We start from the raw sequence: 18,845 nt of genomic DNA, 5'->3' as shown, positions 1-18,845 counted from the left end.
TTTCAAGGTGACCTGTATTGTTCTAACCGATACATTTGTCATGAAACAGTCGCATGTCGAGTTCACTGTCAAATAGGGCCTTTTTATTTTCATTTGAAGGCCTCGGAAGGTCGATCGGACCGACAGCCAAAAGCTCTTCTTCAAAGGCCACTCGGTAGCGAGCCGTATCGTGGGCTGGCAGCTCCGATACAACGGCCGATAATCCATTGTGAGGCGACCACGCTCCAATTGTTCCAGAGTACCTCCTAAAGATCGCCAATCTTCCTAAAACGCTCCAACATATCACTAAGAAATCCATGTATTTTGGTGATGGAAAATAAACAATAAAACAATCCCAAACGTAACCACCCCACAGACGCTGACCCGCCCCCCAACACGCCAACAAACCAGTGATTCCTTAGACACACTCTGGGGACGTCGTCCGTTCCCGAGCGATATCTGCCCCGCTGCGGAGGCGACTCGTTCACTCTAGGTCCGGGACGCAGCCAGTTCCGTCCCACAGTCCGTCAGGCACTGAAGCGGCGCCTAGCCGCCCGAATATCACACACGATAATATATACGCGGCTTTACACGGAGTCTGGTTTAACCATCACGTGACGTCGGAATTCAGCCTGTCAGTGGTCACGTGACCGGCACTATCACACCACAAAGCGGTGATGGAATTTAGCAGTCTCATATCGACTCGCCCAGTCGTCATGTACAGGGCTGCCTCGAATTCCCTCAATCCTCATCACATAAAATCTAATGTACTTAATTACCTCACTGCCGAGGCCTAAATAAATAACCGACATCACGCCAATACTGTCATAATTCTCGAGCAGACTCGACACACACAACGGCAATCCATATTTTTGCATCGTAGCCTCTTCATTCTTCGGTCCTACGGGTACGGGGCAGCGCTGTCGGCCATATTCTTCAGGCAGTCCGACACATGTCTGCACTGTAAGCCCACGCATATGCGCTCGTTGGTCACCATCCACCGCACACTTATCACCGGACGGTCATAGGACGTCACCAGAGTCACCATAGTCACCATAGTCACCACACGGTCACCAGACGCCACCGTGTGGCCACCCGACGTCACTGCGACCTGTGCCTCGCCGCAGAGCGTTCAGAACCTCGCGCCATGATGGCATCGGAGCTAAACAAACCATCGCTGGAGCTCACTGACGGCTCTGGTCACCATCCACACTTTGCGCGATCATCACAGCGTGTTTCTGTCTCTGGCGGCCGGCCGGACTACACGTTCAGCACCCGTTTGCCGCGGCAGTGCTGACACACGTGCAGCGGCGCCGCGTGTCCGTCCACGTACTCGCTGGCGCCGATCTGTTCGATCAGCGAGAGGATGCGCTGGGCGGTCTGCTGGCGCGCCGGCTCGGCCGGGGCGGGCGGCCCGCTCGGCTCGGACGGAGCGGACGGCGCGGTCGGCTCGGCCGGAGAGCTGGTGCCGCTGTCCGGGGCCGCCAGCGCCGGGACCGTGACAGCAGGGGGAGCACCCGCCGCCGGCTGCTGGCCGCCCATCAGCTGCGACACCAGCTGCTGCAGCTGGGCCAGCTGCTGTCGCAGCTGCTGGCGGTCCTCGTTCAGCGTGTTCAGCTCCTGCTCCCGCTCCAGAGCCTGCTGCTTCAGCGCCGAACGCTGCACCTGGTACATACTGATGTAGTCGCCTGCAAGACAGGGCCAGAGGGGAGGTGATCACTCTGCTTAGAGGAGCTAGGGACTGTTGTGTTCGGGTATAGGGGGTGTGTACTTGGACCGCCTCTGCGGCCCCACCTCTGTGTGCCTGGGAGCGCCCCTGCCGGCGCTCAGCTGATCGTGCGCGCCAAGCGGCGTGACTGGCGCGGGCGACTAGGCGTGGCGCTGGCCATACTTGTTTAGTTGTTGGAGGACTCTCTCGGCCCATTCGCACCGGCAGTAAATAAATCGCGTTTCTCTTAAGCTCTCTCTCACTCGAACCGTGAATCACGAACATAACATGGCGCGGTCAGTAGATGGTTCCGTGCGTGCGCGCAGTGATCAGTGTATCAGTGTATCAGTGATTAGTGTATAGCGCGCCGTGATCTGTGACGATGAGTGACATTGAGAAACTGACGCAGCTGCTCCTGCAGCAGGCGGAGCTGTCGGCGCAGCGGGAGCGAGACTCAGCGCAGCGCGAGGAGCGGCTCACTCAGATGGTGGAGCGACTGGTCGCCGACCGACAGCCACCCGCTACCGTCGCTGCCGACGATGCCTCGGCGGCGACAGCCGCCCGGACGTCGGCTGCCGCCCCGCCCGTGCGCCTGCCTGCTGCTGCAACGCCGGCGCCTCAGCTGTCGTCCTCCACATCCCTGCGCGACTTCGCTGTATGGAGGGAGAAGCTGGACGGGTACATGCTTCTGACCGGCGCGTCCGCGCTGCCCGTCACTGCCCAGAGAGCTGCCCTTCTCAGTCTTCTCGACGAAGATTGGCACCGGGTGCTGCGCTATGGACTGACGATAGCGGACGACTCTCCCCTCTCCGCGGTGGTAGACGCAATGGAGAGTCATCTCCGTAAGCAGCGCAGTGTCCTGGTCGACCGCCGTGCGTTCTACGCCCGTGTCCAGGAGCAGGGCGAGAATTTTGAGGAGTTTCTGTGCGAAGTGAAGGAGCTCGCGGTATTTTGCGACTTTTGCACACACTGTTACGACTCACGCCTGCGTGACAAGATTGTGTGTGGCCTGCGGGACGAGGAGACGGTGAAGCGTCTGTTGGAGGATCCGGGGCTGGACCTCAAGAAGACGGTGGACATCTGCCGTGCGTCAGAGAACGCCCGGGCTACCTGCTCCGACCTCCGCTCACCGACGGCGTCAGTGAGCCGTCTGTCGGCATACCGCCGTTCAAGGTCGCGCGATGCGCGCCCCGCGGCCCAACCCGGCGGGCGTTCCGCGGGTACGGCCGGCGTGCGCCGCCCCCAGGCGCGCCCCGCGGCCCAACCTGGCGGGCGCTCCGCGGGCGCGGCCGGCGCGCGCTGCTGCCGCTGCGGGCGGGCCGCCCACGCAGACCCGGCGGCGTGCCGCGCTACTAGCGCCATCTGCAACTCGTGTGGCCAGCGCGGCCACTTTGCAGTGGTGTGCGCCCAGGTGGCGCGCGAGAGCGCCGCTGCCCCCGCCGAGCGCGCAGCACCGGAGCGCGCGCGGCCCGCGGTGGGGCAGCCGTCAGAGCCGCGCATCTGCCGTGTCATCAGAGACGTCTACGTGAACGGCATCTCGACGCGGCCGACTCCCACTGTGACTGTCCGACTGTCTACGCCGGCTGGTGTGTTCACCGTGCCGGCCCGGGCCGACTCCGGCGCCGAGGCGACAGTCATCGGCGAAGACAGCCTGTCTTCCATCTGCGTGGAACCAGCGCAGTTGGAGCCCTGCATCGGCCAGCCATTTTCAGCAGTAGGGAAACAGCCGCTCACCTGTGTCGGGTCGTTCCGGGCTACTCTGGAGCTGGGCGACCGATCGACCACCGCTGCCGTGTTCGTCATCAGGGAGCTGACTGGCCTGCTACTCAGCTGGTTCGACTGTGTGGCGCTGGGGATTCTGCCGAGGGATTTTCCGGCACAGATCCGGTCCGTCGAGGACGCACCGCGCCCTGCTGATGACGTCACGGCCTCTGTTGACGTCACATCCGCTGGTGACGTCACACCCTCTAATGACGTCACACCGTCTGCACCGCCGGCCGCTGCCGGCTCCGCTCGTAGCGCCAGCGGCCGCTCGGCCCCGTATGAGGCGCCGCGTGACAGGCCCTGTCCGGCCACCGGGACCGAGACGGGCGCGCCGGCGCCGCCGGCCGATGGACCCGGCCCGGCCGCCGGCCTCAGCGGTCCGCTGCCGGCCTGGGACAGCGACTCAGACCCACCGGAGGCGGTCCGTGCAGCTCATGCAGCCGCTCTGGTGGAGTGTTTCCCGCGTGTGTTCGGGCAAGATTCGACTCTTCGAGTCATGGACGGCGGTCCGATGACGATCGAACTCCGGCCCGACGCGTGTCCGACGTCGGTCACCGCTGCGAGACCGATCCCCTTCGCCTGGCGTGCCGAGGTAAAGGCGCAGCTGGACGACCTGCTGGACCGCGGCGTCATCGTCCCTGTGGACTACCCGACGGAATGGTGCCATCCCATTTCGTGCGTGCCGAAGAACCCGTCCGGGTTTCGACTCTGCGTGGACCTGACGGGACTCAACCGGTACGTGAATCGACCCACGTACCCCTGCCGGTCTCCTCACGATGCCGTGACGAGTCTGCCCGCCGGGCACCGGTGGATGTCGACTCTGGACGCCAAGATGGGCTACTTCCAGGTGCCGCTCGCTGAGTCAAGTCAGGACCTCACCTGCTTCATCACGCCGTGGGGCAGGTTCAAGTTCGTCCGCTGTCCGATGGGATGCAGTGCGTCTGGAGACGAGTACAACCGGCGCGGCGATGCCGCGCTCGGCGACATCCCAAACTGTGTCAAGATTGTCGACGACATCCTGGCCGTGGCACAGACGTACCGGCAGCACCTGCAGCAGGTGATCGAAATCCTCCGGCGCTGTGACGACCGAGGAATCACGCTGAACCCGCTGAAGTTCAAGTTCGCCCAGAATGAGGTCAAATTCTGCGGCTACAAGATCACCCCGGCCGGCTACACCACCGACAATGAAAAGGCGCGCGCCATCGCTGATTTCCCGAGACCGGAGAACGTCACCGACCTGCAGTCCTTCATGGGTCTGGTGAATCAGCTGAGCGGCCTCACACCGGAGCTGGCTGACTCGACTCAGGCCTTCAGAGACCTCCTCAAGTCGCGCCGGGTCTGGCGCTGGACTGAGCAGCACGAGGCAGCGTTTCTGCACACCAAGATTGTGCTGTCGTCACCGCCGGTGATGGCATTCTTCGACCCCCAGCTGCCGACCGTGCTACAGACGGACGCTGCTAAAACCCGAGGACTGGGTTTTGCACTGCTCCAGAGGCACGGAGAGAACTGGCGTGTGGTCCAGTATGGTTCACGGTTCCTGACCGATACCGAGAGCCGATATGCTGTAATCGAGCTGGAGCTGGCTGCTGTACTCTGGGCCTGCAAGAAGTGCCATGTCTACCTGGCTGGCATGCCCCACTTCGACCTGGTGGTCGACCACCGACCGCTGGTGACCATCCTAAACTACAAGCAGCTCAACTCGATCGACAACCCGCGTCTGCAGCGGATGAGAGAGAAGTTGTTGGCCTACAGCTTCACCACCAGCTGGCAGAAGGGATCGAGTCACGTGATCCCAGACGCGCTCTCGCGAGCGCCCACCAGCGACCCCGCCGCTGATGACGACGGAGCGATGGACACCGAGGACGACCCGCTGCACGCCAGCGTCATTGCCGCGCTGCAGGCCTCCGCTCGATCGGAGGAGGGCGCCCAGCTGGCTCCGCTGGTCGACTCCACACTGGAGAGAGTCCGCGCCGCCGCGGAGCGCGACACCGAGTACCAGACTCTCAGCGAGCTGATCCTGGCCGGATTCCCAGAGAACCGGCACGAGACGCCCCCTGCAGTACGAGCGTACTGGGGCGTGCGCCATCAGCTGGCCATCGACGACGGACTGGTGGTCTACGGCGCTCGACTGGTCATCCCGTCCGCCCTCCGACGCGGTGTGCTGGAGAACCTCCACGAGTCACACCAGGGCGTTGATAGGACCAAGCGCCGTGCTCGGCTCAGTGTGTACTGGCCGGGCATCGACAAGCAGATTGCTGACACTGTCGCCGCCTGCGCTCAGTGCCGTCAGCGCCTGCCCAGCCACGCCCGGGAGCCGATGTGGCAGGAGGACGGCGCACCGACACGCGTCTTCGAGTCGGTCTCGGCCGACTACTTCTCCGCTGGAGGACACACGTACCTGGTGTACGTGGACCGGCTGTCCGGGTGGCCGTATGTCACAGTGTGTCCCCGCACGGCCTCGGCGGACCATCTGACGCGGCAGCTCCGACTGATGTTCTCGCAGACGGGCGTCCCGACCGTGTTCCGGTCAGACGGCGGACCCCAGTTTGCATCAGGCACGCTCCGCCGGTTCCTCCAGCGCTGGGACGTACGACATGAGATGTCGTCACCGCACTACCCGCGCGCTAACGGGCACGCGGAGGCCTGCGTGAAGACAGCGAAGAAGCTGGTGCTGGCTGCGTCCTCATCGGGCCGGCTCGACCAGGACCAACTGGACCGAAGTCTGCTCGAACTCCGTAACACGCCCCGAGCAGACGGACGGTCGCCGGCACAGGTGCTGTTCGGTCACCCGCTTCGCTCTGGTGTTCCCACGCACCACCGCGCCTTCGCTCCTGAGTGGCAGCGAGCAGCCGCTGTCTGTGAAGAAAAGGCTGCCGAGCTCCAGGAGCAGGTGGTCAGACGCTACGACGAGAGCACGCGCCGGCTGTCACCGCTCAAGATCGGCAGCCGGGTCGACCTTCAAGACCCCGCCACCGGCCGATGGAACCGGATCGGAGTGATCGTGGGCGTCGGTCAGCGGCGCACGTACCTCGTCAAGACGGCCAGTGGCAGGGTCCTGTGGCGTAACCGCCGCTACCTGCGCCCATACCGGCCGCTTCTGACGGAACCCACCCCGCCTGTGGCTCCGTCCGCCCCGCGCCCGCCCGCTGCGGGTGCGCCTCAGCCGCCGCCGCCGCCGCCGCCAGCGCGCACCGCGGTCGCCGCCGAGAGGGCGGTCCGACCCGCCGCTAGTGCGCCGGCCGTGTGCCGCTCGTCGCCGGTGCGGTCACCCGAGGTGGAGACGGCCGCCGCCGCTCTCCCGCGTCGTTCTCGACGGCAGCGCCGCGCTCCTGGTCGGCTCCGAGTTCAATGGGGTGCGACCTCGTATGAGGAGTGACTGTGAGACAACGTCGTGCATTGTTGTGTTTTTGTGTTTTTGACGACTGTTGTCTCGAGGGGGGATGTTGTGTTCGGGTATAGGGGGTGTGTACTTGGACCGCCTCTGCGGCCCCACCTCTGTGTGCCTGGGAGCGCCCCTGCCGGCGCTCAGCTGATCGTGCGCGCCAAGCGGCGTGACTGGCGCGGGCGACTAGGCGTGGCGCTGGCCATACTTGTTTAGTTGTTGGAGGACTCTCTCGGCCCATTCGCACCGGCAGTAAATAAATCGCGTTTCTCTTAAGCTCTCTCTCACTCGAACCGTGAATCACGAACATAACAGGGACAAGCACCAGTCTATCGGTTAGACGCAGATGCAAAACTCTTTTACATTCATTGATGTGTGTCTGCTTTCAGAAAAGCATTGGCTTCACCTTTGCCTTTGACTGGTAATACGACCAAATCATGATAAAGTTCACTCCGCCTCTCACAGGGGAAAGCTAAACCGCAAGTTACGGCAACTAATCTAGTACATGTTTGCATTCTGAGTTTGTTTGGCGGCGAATTCTGCGCCCGCTGTCGGGAATTCTCCGCGGCTGTCTAGCTACATGATCGGCCGGCGCCGCGGCAGCATATAAACACCGCCGTATTAACCCACTCGGGCCTCTCATATTCATAAATTCCGCTGCGGTACGCCGGTTTATGAAGATCGATCAGTGCCCGGCGGCGGCGGCTGCGTGCAGTTTCAGTACGGAGCGGCACGGCAGACAGTTTCCCCGGACCCCGGCGCTGCCACCGCTTTGAATACACTCAGTGGTCGGTCGCGGACCGGGCCGACCGTCAGCCGTCCAGACTCATGGGTACCACGTCCGCTTCCCCGTATTTAGTGTCATATGGCCAGCGCTGAACGGATTAGGTCAAGTGGTTTGCGGAAAAAGGCCGGCACAGGGCTGAATTCGTGACGAGCCGGTTCAATTCGGGTCATGATGGAGCAGGCTGAGATGGTTCAGAATACGTGATGAAATGAAATCAAATGAAAACAAAAGCGTTCTAGATTCCACTATTATGATTTCGCGGTGATGAATAGTGCAGAGTTGGCGCTTGTCACGCCAGCAGTAGAAATAGGCGAGCGGATGCTAATTAAATGCATATTCTAATTACTAGATACATATCTACAACCCGCTGCATTTATAGCGGACTCTCATAACTGCAGCAACTCGGAACGATTGAATATTAATTCCTCCTTATCTCTCCTGAATAAATTGGGTAGCAATATACCGTGCTTTGTGATTGGGTCTCGGCATGAAATGTTTACTACCACGCCCCGCTCACCATTATGTGTAGATGGCCCGTATATAATACAATCACCACGGCCACACCGCCCCTCGCAGCCAGGAAGCATCCCTCACCCTAACACGATTTACGCCGCCGCCGCGTCTCCGCCGAATTAATACGTGCGCCCGCGTCCCGTGGGCGCACTTAGAGCTCATCCGCTGCATGAGTTCTGTCATGCAGGTCGGTAAATTTGGCCGGCGTCGTGACCCGGCGGCCGGCGTCCCGTCTCCAATTTCGGCCCGCTCGCCGGCCGGCTGACGGACGGTGCTCGCGGGGCGGTCCGTCTCCGGTATCACGCCATGAGCAGCGGGCCGTCAGTCCGTCACCAGTCCGACCGACCGATGGGGGCGGCGGAGCGGGGCGGCGGCCCGCGGCGGACCCACTCACTGGCACCGGGCTGTCGCCTATCAGCGCCCAGCGGCCGTCAGCCGGCCAAATACATGTATAGCGCCGTCCGCACACAGATTTGTCCAACCAATGACACAAATAGCAAATGGGATCGGCTCAGCGTGTGGAACAGGTTAGAAATGGGCTTTCGGGGATTCGAACGTATCGACACGAGCCTAATGGACAATCTACCACAAATACTCCCCAGCGGGCGAACCGAGCACGGACAAATCGGACGGTATTTGAGAATTAGAGCGCGTCAAACAAAGCAACACGCACGACCATTGAAGGTGTGTATTTTTCTCCAGCCTCTCTCTCTCTCTCTCTCTCTCTCTCTCTCTCTCTCTCTCTCTCTCTCTCTCTCTCTCTCTCTCTCTCCCTCTCTCTCCGCTCCCGGCTCTCACCGATGGTGTCCGTCTCGCCCTGCAGCTGTTCACAGAGGTGCTCCAGGCCCTGCCGCTCCTCCCGCAGGGCGGCCACCTGGTTCATGACCTCGCAGAATCGCTTCTCCAGCTGCGCCAGGGCTGAGCGCAGCTTCTCGTGTTCAGCTGGGTCCACGGCGCCGCCGCCTGTGCACATGAGAGGACCGGTTAGATAAGTGTCTTCTGTCTACGGTAAGTGTCTACTGTCTACTGTCTAATACTGTCTACGGCGCCGCCGCCTGTGCACACGAGAGGACGGGTTATAGAAGTGTCTTCTGTCTACGGTAAGTGTCTACTGTCTACTGTCTAATACTGTCTACGGCGCCGCCGCCTGTGCACACGAGAGGACGGGTTATAGAAGTGTCTTCTGTCTACGGTAAGTGTCTACTGTCTACGGTAAGTGTCTACTGTCTACGGTAAGTGTCTACTGTCAAATACTGTCCATGGCGCCGCCGCCTGTACACACGAGAGGACGGGTCATACAAATGTGGAAAAGGGGAACGTTACAGAACAGAGCTGGGTACAGGAGATCCATAGACCGCCAATGCAAGGAGAAAGTTCGGAACTGAAGACAGGAGAGTGTCACAGAACTGCCGACGAGTGAGGGAAGGGCAGCGCCAAAGCACCGAGACAAAGAATAGGCTTCAGGACGGTCGCAACATTTAGCGGGACGGACAATCTATCAAGAGAGGACAAGTGCGCGTGGTTGCGGGAATGCAGGTCTCACTGGACCGACCTCACATGAGCCAAAGAAAGCGGACCACCGGCCGTGCAGCGATCAAACAGCGACAAAGGGTTTAGGGGCACCGACTAACATATACCAACATAAGTAAATCACGCTGGTGAACACGAACAAAAGTAATTATTGAGGAAAACGCAAAGCGTCACTTGCACGACGGATACTCACTCATGGATTACAAATGAAAGTCGTAACTATTGATAAGTACCAGCAAAAGAGCTACTAAATTTTGCATTTTCAAAAATTGAACACAGCACGAGATAATGGGAGTGGTCCATCACGTAGAGAGCAGCTCATAGACTAACCATCGCTTCTCATTTGTTGGGGCAATGTTCCAATCCCAAAGCCCATGTGTTATCAATACGACCATGATTCCATCGGGGTGAAAAATGACCATCATGATGAGGGACCATTTGAGCAGAATAATTTCAGGATTCATCCACTCGCAGCGAAACTATCTGCCAGCTCCAGCAAATGGTCAGCAAAGATAAACACCCCATAGTCAGTAGACGCCCGCCCTCTTTCCCTCCCCCTACCGATAAACTGCTGCAGCCGGACTCGCTACTCAGGCCTCTCTCTCTCTCTCTCCCTCTCCTACCTCCCACCCCATCCCTCTCTCCCCATACCGATGAGCTGCTGGAGTCGCGCTCGCAGCTCCTCCCTCCCCCCTCTCTCTCTCTCTCTCCCTTCCTCCCTCCCTCCCTCCCTCTCTCTCTCTCTCTCTCTCTCTCTCTCTCTCTCTCTCTCTCTCTCTCTCTCTCTCTCTCCCGTACCGATGAACTGCTGGAGTCGCGCTCGCAGCTCCTCCCGCTCTCTGATGACTTCCTCGATGGGTGGCCGCGGCACAGGAGACTGGGTGCGGCTGGAGAGGGGCTCGGAACCAGCAGCGCTCGGAGGTCGCTCCGGCGCCCCGGGGGTCGCCTCTGAACCGGCGGCGGACGGCGCGGCCGAGCCCAGGCGGGACAGCTTCTCCTGTGGAGGAGGAGAGGGGAGGGTTAGGAGAGGTCGACCCAGACGGGTCAGCTTCTCCTGAGAGAGTAGGAGAGAAGGTGGAGGGTCACACGCGGCCAAGCCCAGCAGGGACAGCTTTTTCTGAAGGGGGAAGGGGAGGGAGAGGAGACTCGACCGATCTCATCTTCTGGGGAAGGGGAGGAGAGGAGGGATTAACTAGGGTGGCGGTCGGCGGAGCTATAGGGAGGGATTATACCGGGCTGACGGTATATCCCAATGGAGACATGCCGGTGGAATGGCATACATTCAAACGCAGTGCAGTGCTCCATAAAATCACATGAAACATGCAAATCCGACAGGGCGGCACGCACAGATAACACGAAAGACGGCAATTAAGCAGCGGTATACTAAGCCGATCTAAGGAAATTGAAAATATTCATGTGACCCAGATCTCTCACGCACGGAAGTTAATGTGCTCATGTTAGACGTTGCATTAATCTTCCCTGAATCATTACTGAACGAGCACATGCTAATGCGAACGCATTCGCCCCACAAGCTTCCCCATTTCTCTAATGTAGCCTCCCCTCCACGCCATGAAGACGCCCCACACACGCCCAGTGGAGTTCATATAACACGAGGCGTGGGCCTCTAAGGCCGTGGCGGCTGCAGTCGAGCGGGCTGCCCTCCACACAATGGCAGTTTGGGTCCGGGCCCGGCGCCGTCCCGGCCGTCCGGCGCACACAAAGGCTGACCAGTCGAGCGCGGCGTCGGCGACGGCGGAAGGACGGCCACTGGACGGGGAGGGGGAGGGAGGAGGGGAGGGAGGGGACGGGGTCAGGGTCGGCTATAGAGGCTGGTGGGAAACGTTACAGAGTTAGGGGGACGGGTACTGCTCAGTGCTCAGGATATAGGGAACAAGAAGGAATGGTAGAGGAAGGGATCGGTAAGATAGGAGACCTATGGGAGGCAGAGTCGAAGGCAGAGGACAGGAAGTAAGGCATTAGGTCGCGTCAAGAGAACGGCTGCTGGTGAAGATGGCCGTGTTGAAAGCACAGCAAACACCAGGCGACGGGGAGGGGGAGGATGGAGAAAGGAAGTTAGGGCTGGGGCGGTAGCGGGGCAAACCAAAAGCTAGGTCAACAAAAACACAAAGCCCGACTGTGTTTGTGTGCAATGTCATGAACTGTGTAGAGCTGAAGACCGGTGCTGTAAGCGCGGGACGGATCACCAAACGGTCACAGACACCACAACACCAGCTGACTGACCTCTGCGGCCGTCAGGTCGGCCTGCAGCGCCTGCGCGTGCCTGCCGACCGCCTCCCAGTGGCGCAGCTGGTCAATCACCTGTCGAGAGAGGCGTCATCACAAACCGTCATCAGCCCGCAGTGACGACACGCCGGCAGCCCTCTGCCGACCGCCGGTGACCCCGGCTGACCCCACCCCTCCAACCATGCGGTGTTAGTCGCTCAGGACATGCCCAAGGTCACAGCTAACATAGCACGCTTCCCTGGCGACCAGTTTGATAAAGCAGAAACAGCATTTCCACTCTGCGGGCTCATAACATGCAAATAACGCGCGTGCTGCGGTGTGACAAAACACCACCAACGAAACTGCGCCGAGGGCCCCCTGGTAAACAACTTCTCGACGCTGTTTTACAACTTGGCCAGTTCCTATTCGACGGCGGAGTTAAATTTGGTCCGGAACCGAGTCGGCAGCGCGGTCCGGAAAGTTCACGGCTCTCTCGGCCAATGACCAGCGCTCTGACGATTCAGCAGTTTACAAGCCCAGCATGAACGGCTCTGACTACTCAGCACTTCCCAGCACAGTCCAGACCGCTCTAACTACTCCGCAGTTCACACATCGTCCATCAGCGCAGTCCGGCCGCCGAGTGGCGTTCAGTCACCGAATGGCGCCGATCGGCAGCTCCGGCACGGTCGCTGATTGGCCGTTAGGCTCACCGGGACTGTCGGACAGAGCAGGGTCTGGCCGCGGCGATCGGCTGTTCTAATGACCAGTGCACGGCAGAGGAGGGCTCATGGTGGCGCAGGATAACAGGAGTCAATCAGTGACCGGGCCGGACCGGCCGAATCAAACGTCGTGGTTGATATTAATGTGGAGGTACTCTCTGAACCAGGACAAAGGTACGAGGGGTGAGTCATCGGCCGTTGTAACACGGCTGCACACACTGATAAGACTTTACACATTAGGCGCAAATTGGCCTAGTGCGTGACGCAGTTCTGTACTGACCATCCCAAAACTACTATCAGACGTCCCAGCCCATTCGCGCGACTGACCTGGTGTGCCGTCATGTTCTGTCGGTCCGCCTCGGCGGCACGGGCCGTCATCTTATCGAGCTGCTCCTGCAGTTCGACCACCTGGCGCGCCCGCTCGGCCGACGCCTGACGCTCGGCCGCCAGGCTCTCCGTCAGCTCCAGCTTCTTGTTGCTGAGCGTGATGAAGCCGTCCTGGAGCTCCTGCAGCTGCTGCTTCAGCTGTTTGTTCTGCGCCATGGCCCGGCTGGCGGCCACTCGGTCGCTCTCCATCTCCCGCGCCAGCTGACCGTTGTCGACAGCCTGAGCCAAACACATCATGAAATTACATCAGCTATACAGCGACAGTGGAGCATAATCACACACCAAAACACAAACAGTGCACAACAAAATGCAGCAGCCTGTAACTACGAATTCGGAGTAAACACAAGCATAGACGAGAGATGCACGATGGCCATCAAGCCTCTGGGTCACCGATCCTACGAAGTCCGGTAATCTGACAATTAGAGACGTACCGATGAGTTGACGCGCTCCACGGTGAACTTCATCTCCTGAAGCTCGGCGGCCTGCTGCTGCGACGACAGGGTCAGACGCGTGTTCTCCTCACTCTGCAACGGCACACACGGGGAAATTCAGCGGAAATTGACCAGGCCTCGACCATGGCCGCGACGGACACATGACATTTCCTTCATTTTGGAAGGGAAATTGACAAAAATGAAATGGTGATGAGACAGCGTCTGCAACCGTCCAGGTGACATCTATTACCCTCCCTCTACCCCTCGAGCCACCAGTCTGGACTCACCAGCGCTCGTAGCTCCCGCCGCAGTGTGTCGGTCTCCTCTGCGGCTCCGGCGGCCGCCTGACGCAGCTCCTCCAGCTCCCGACGCTCGGCTTCAGTGACGGTCGGAGGTGGCGCCTGCTGAACCGCCGCCTCCTGCCGCGGCTGCTCCGGCGGTGGCGCCGCGGCAGCAGCGGCAGCCTGATCGTCCCGCGCGGCCAGCTCGGCTGTCAGCGTGTCCCGCGCCGCCTCGGCCTGCTGCAGACGCGCTGACAGCGCGGCAGTGTACTCGCGGAACTGGACGGAGGCGGCGTCGCGCTCTGCCCGCAGCTGGGCGGCCTCCCGTTCGGCGGCGGCCGCGCGCTCCTCGGCGCCACTGCCGCTGCCGCTCTCCCCCACACCACCACCGCCGCCCAGCTGGGTAAGGCGGATTTCTGCCAGCTCCAGCCGTGAGTTGGTGTCGGCCAGCTGGCGGGTGAGCGCCTGGTTGGCGTCCAGCTGAGTGCGCAGTCGCTGGCGGGCTTCGTCCAGCTCCTCCTGCAGCTCCGAGCACAGCTCCCTGGCGGACACATAGGTCAAAATGCCAATGGCTAGAAACAATATATAATTCGGAAGCGCATAGCAAAGAAAAAAATCAATACAACGATTCGGCAATAAAATATGCAACGAGTTAACGCCAATCAGCTCATCAATGAAGGCGAAAGCTAATACCACTCAGGTTACTGCCAGAATGTCCAACCAACCGCCGAACACCGAACCCCTCAGTCCCTCCGTCTAACCACCGTTCTCTTGAGCCGCCACGCCCGACGCACCTGTTTCTGTTGCGCTCGTTGTCGGCCTGGGCGTACAGGCTCTGCAGATGCTGGACGGAGACCTCAATCTGTCCGGCGCGCGAGCTTTCCTCTCGCAGCTGTTGGATCTGAACCTGGGCGGCGGCCAGCTGACTGGAAGACGCATCACACTCGGCTGCAAGGGGAGGGATCGCACGTCACATGAGGACTTCAACTGGCGTTGAGATGCAGTTGACACAGACACATACAAATGTGAGATAAAGTACCTATGGGAAAAAGGGAGAGAGAAAGAGAGCTGAGGGGAGAAAATGCGTAGCAATACAAAATTATACAAACTAGGGCGGTTTTGCCAACTTTACTAGACTGTGAACACGGTAACGAAGCAAAACCAGATTAAAATGTGGACAGATCCAACCAGCTCCACCCCGCCCAGCGCCTCCGTCACCCGTACCCTGTTTTTCCTCGAGCCGAGCCTGCAGCTGCTCAGCAGCCGTCTTCAGCTCAGTCTTCTCCGCCACCAGGATGCCGATGGTCTGCGCCTGTGCGCGCGCCTGCTCGGCCAGCCGGGCGCGCTCCTGCTCCAGGCGGAGGTCGGCCGCGCGCCTTCCGCTCTCCTGTTCCTGCTCCAGCTCAGAGAGGCGCGCGCGCAGGTCCTCCAGGGTGCGCTCTGCCTCGGCGCGGGCGCGGCGCTCGGCCTCCAGCGCTGCGGCCAGCTCCGAGTTGCGCTGCGCCAGCCGCTGGTCGGTGGCCGGCGGACCGGCGGCGGTCGGCTCGCCCTCGGCCTCCTCGCCCTCCGAGGTCATCTGGCTGAGCCGGTCACTGAGCTGGCGCAGAGTCTCGGAGGTCAGGTGAGCTGGTGCCGGAGCGGCGGCCACCTCGGCACGCTCCTACCGACGGAGGGGAAGACAAGGTCAGATTAGAACGGCAGCTCGTAATGACATATAGTCAAATGACGACGGGGATCCAATGTTACTAAAGAGGAGGTAGCGTCGGTCCAACTGAGAACAAAGCATTAGAAAGAAGTAAAGGGAGAATAATTCAGAACAACAGTTTCCGTTCGACTACAAGCAGACACTAGACACCAATTACGAAGCAGCTAGCATTATGGCTTCTTTGCTACTTCAGCAATATATCAAGTATATGACAGAAGAAATGTCATGTTCCGCAGAAATGCCCATAACCACGATATCACAATTGCAAAAGTAAACCACACAGAAGAATTTCTCGCACATTTGTATTACTGAAGTCGGGCTATAATGGCCAGGAACCACCAATTTCAAAATGAAAATACATTGCTAGCGGCCTGGATATGTCCAAAATGACGCACTGGCCGCGTATCAGTAACAATTTAGAAAACAGCGCTGGCGGCGGCCATAACAGAAGTTCATAATCCCCTTAAGAAACAGTCCATCATCATCAGCGAGCAGCGCCGACTGCGGCCGGCCATCGATCACCGTGTCCGCGGCCGGCACCGGTGGTCTGCGCCGGTCCAGGAGCATTGCACACTGCCCATAGCTACCCAGCGAACGCAGAGCACTGGTGCCAGGCCTGAGGAGCGGCCGGTATCGGCCATTCGGCGGGGTCCGCTGGCCAAGGAGCATTGCATATTGAGATTTATCCATGCTCTTTATCAGCTGTCACCGGGAATCGGGGAGATGAAAATATAAACATGCCCAGTAAAAATTTGCATAAGTATGACACAATCAAGAGTTACGATGAACATCACGCCCTGGTGGTTGTGTTGCCATTCCAGTTTCCAGACAAACCTAGTCAGTAAATGACCGTTGCACGTTCGACGCATGGTGCGCGATTGAAAAGCCGAAAGTATGCTCGTCGAACAATGGAGGGAAAACGGTCGATAGGTGACCGGTGCCGGCACCATTCACACCCGATCCTGAGTGCAATACGCCGACTGTTGCCCCCCCCCCCCCCACCATGCTAGCAGGCTAGCAGCTCCCCCTCCGCCGCCTGCAGCCACCCACCTGCTGAGCGCCGGCGGCGTCCGGTCCGGCGGCCGCCTCCTGCTGACCTCCCACCACGTACTCCCAGTCCGAGTGGCGGCTACTCGCCGCGCTACCCTGTGAGCCCGGTCCCGACGGCTGAGAGCCGGCGAAGGTGAAACTGGAGGCCATCGAGGCGCCCGGCGGCGAGTCGTCCTGGACGGGCCCGGCAGCCGGCTCCTGAGGCACCTCCGTGCCGGTCGGCGGGGATGGCGAGGGGTGGGCCTCAGCAGCAGGCTGCGGTGGCTCGGCGGCGGGCGGCGGAGGCGGCTCCATCCCGGAGAATGGCATCTCTGCAGTCGCGCCCGGGGCGGTCGGAGGAGTCGGGACCGGGGCCGGCGGGTTACCGAGGTACTCGGAGAATGACGTGCTCCCGTCGGCAGGGAAGGTGAATATCGGAAGCTGTGGAGAGCTCTGTGAAAATGCAGAGAACAGTGCCAGATGTATGAGTTACAATTAGGAGGCAAGTGCTAGGAAACTAAAAATATACATTTTAATAGAAGTAGAATCAGGAACAGAAGATAAAAAGATAAAGACAGATAAGATAAGAACAGTAAGATCAAGACTTAATTAAGAAATCAAACTGATGACTACACAACACTTCTGATATACATTAGTTGGTAGCAATAGCACAATTGAAAACAACACTCACTTTGGCAGCCTCATCTACGCTCCCTGGTGGCTGCTCTGGGATAAGTGGTGCATGATCTGGAGGCTTTTCAATGGAGACAGCATCTTCAATGAAGGTAGGGCCAGGGGGTTCACTCAGAATGGTGAAGTCTGATGCTGGGGCTGGTGATGCAGGCTTGTCTACCTTGGTCTTCTTCTGTTGGTAACTTTTCAGCTGAAATATTACAATCAGTGTCATCAAAACACAAATGAACAAAACATAACAAACATGTCCTTCAGGACATAGTGATGTATAAAAACATCCTAAATAAAGTCCAAGTAGCAACACAATGACTTTGCATATAACAAAACACATCCACTCAGAGGCATTCTAATTAGCAACAACAGCTCAGATGCTGGTGATACGATACCAATTGCTATTTACCAGACAAGCTTTGTATTAGTTTCCTGCAATGAAAGCTAACTGCACCAGTGCTATTTAGTCCTTGCATCTTGAAAATATAGGCACAATACTATAGGGCTGACAACAAATCAACAAATTAAGTAAACCTAGCAAGCTTGATGCTTTAATCTTATTGGCACTTGCTTGAATACTGTTGATTTAAAAAACTTACCAGCTTCCTGGCAGATGCAATTTTATCAGCTTTGGATGCCATATCCATCCTATACCGATCTGCAGCACAAAAGATAACCCCTTTCAATAAGAAGTATAGGTAGCTAAACACAACTTTTAACAATCTAAATAAAGGCACTGCTGCATTTCCGCTTTCTAGCATAGGTAGTAGGTACTTAGTGTTTGTGATTTTCTATCATTACTTTGTGATTTCCAACCACATGATGCCAAAATTACTCGTAACTAATACATGCACAATGCAATTTCTGCACTTTCACTCAGCCTTAGCCCTTAGGTAGCACACTAACAACAATGAAAAACAAGCCACCATGCAGTACCCAAGGCGCAGTACCTATGCAGCTCTCGGTAAATGTGTAGATGACAACATACCTACAAACCTACAACCTACCAAAATCCAACCTAAAACATAAACCTACAAACCTACAACCTAACACAACCTACAACCTACAATTTCTGTTACTGTATTTTCATATCAATGGCACCACAGTTGTAAATCAGACCTTTCTGAACAAATACCAGATGAAGGACAGTGAAGATTAAAAATAATCTACCCTGACCTTTTACCTTAGCTACTGAGCTACAACCTTGAACCTACAACCTACCCACCTAAAACGTATAACCTACCAGCCTACAACCTACCAACATACCAACCGTACTTAATCTAGACATATCAACTCTCTATGTTGTGTTGATGTTGCGGCACCATTCCCTTTCAAAGAATTCGAGTTCACTTCTCATTTACATGTATCTGTGACACAGGCACCTATGGCAAATTGTTGTTTTGATTTGTGTACTTTTTGCCCTATATCAACAGGTATCCATAATCCATGAAAATTATAAACAACAAACTTAAAAAATAACACTCAGTTTTCAGTTGTTTCCAGCACGCTTTGAACAAAATGTACTTTACCAACACAACTGGTATACCTTACCACTTATAAGAGGAGAACTTTGAAGAAGATGATGTTTCAATTATACGAGGCCCAACCAGCATCCGACAATATCCACAAAATAACAAAATATTTGTCTATAAAAGACGCGTGTGTGATTGATGCAGTTTGTTTACATTTGCATTTCGCGTCACTTTTGTCCCAGCATCTTCGG

The 18,845-nt window shown here is 58.0% G+C and overlaps 1 protein-coding gene across 2 annotated transcripts; it reads right to left on the bottom strand.

Moving 5' to 3' along the window:
- Window positions 1–280: 280 nt before the first annotated feature.
- Window positions 281–18,807, bottom strand: LOC122381439 (golgin subfamily A member 2-like). Of its 2 annotated transcripts, XM_043365595.1 has the most exons (13): window positions 18,674–18,807; window positions 17,722–17,780; window positions 17,130–17,321; window positions 16,460–16,891; window positions 14,929–15,364; window positions 14,499–14,652; window positions 13,711–14,245; window positions 13,424–13,516; window positions 12,933–13,211; window positions 11,905–11,982; window positions 10,462–10,660; window positions 8,932–9,096; window positions 281–1,667 (listed from the first exon to the last, which is right to left on the bottom strand). In XM_043365595.1, exons 2-13 carry the CDS (start codon window positions 17,767–17,769, stop codon window positions 1,240–1,242), a joined length of 3,039 nt encoding a protein of 1,012 aa, XP_043221530.1. In that variant the 5' UTR covers window positions 17,770–17,780; window positions 18,674–18,807; the 3' UTR covers window positions 281–1,239. The 2 variants fall into 2 exon arrangements, with proteins under 2 accessions (XP_043221530.1, XP_043221531.1); XM_043365596.1 differs by lacking the exon at window positions 11,905–11,982 and having other exon boundaries at window positions 18,674–18,792.
- Between the last annotated feature and the right edge of the window lie 38 nt (window positions 18,808–18,845).

This window comes from Amphibalanus amphitrite, unplaced genomic scaffold, assembly GCF_019059575.1.
Source record: "Amphibalanus amphitrite isolate SeventyFive unplaced genomic scaffold, NRLGWU_Aamphi_draft 000120F_arrow, whole genome shotgun sequence".
In the NCBI taxonomy this organism is placed as follows: Eukaryota; Metazoa; Arthropoda; class Thecostraca; order Balanomorpha; family Balanidae; genus Amphibalanus; species Amphibalanus amphitrite.
Note: the sequence above shows the minus strand (reverse complement) of the source record. Positions and strands in the feature narration are given on the sequence as shown.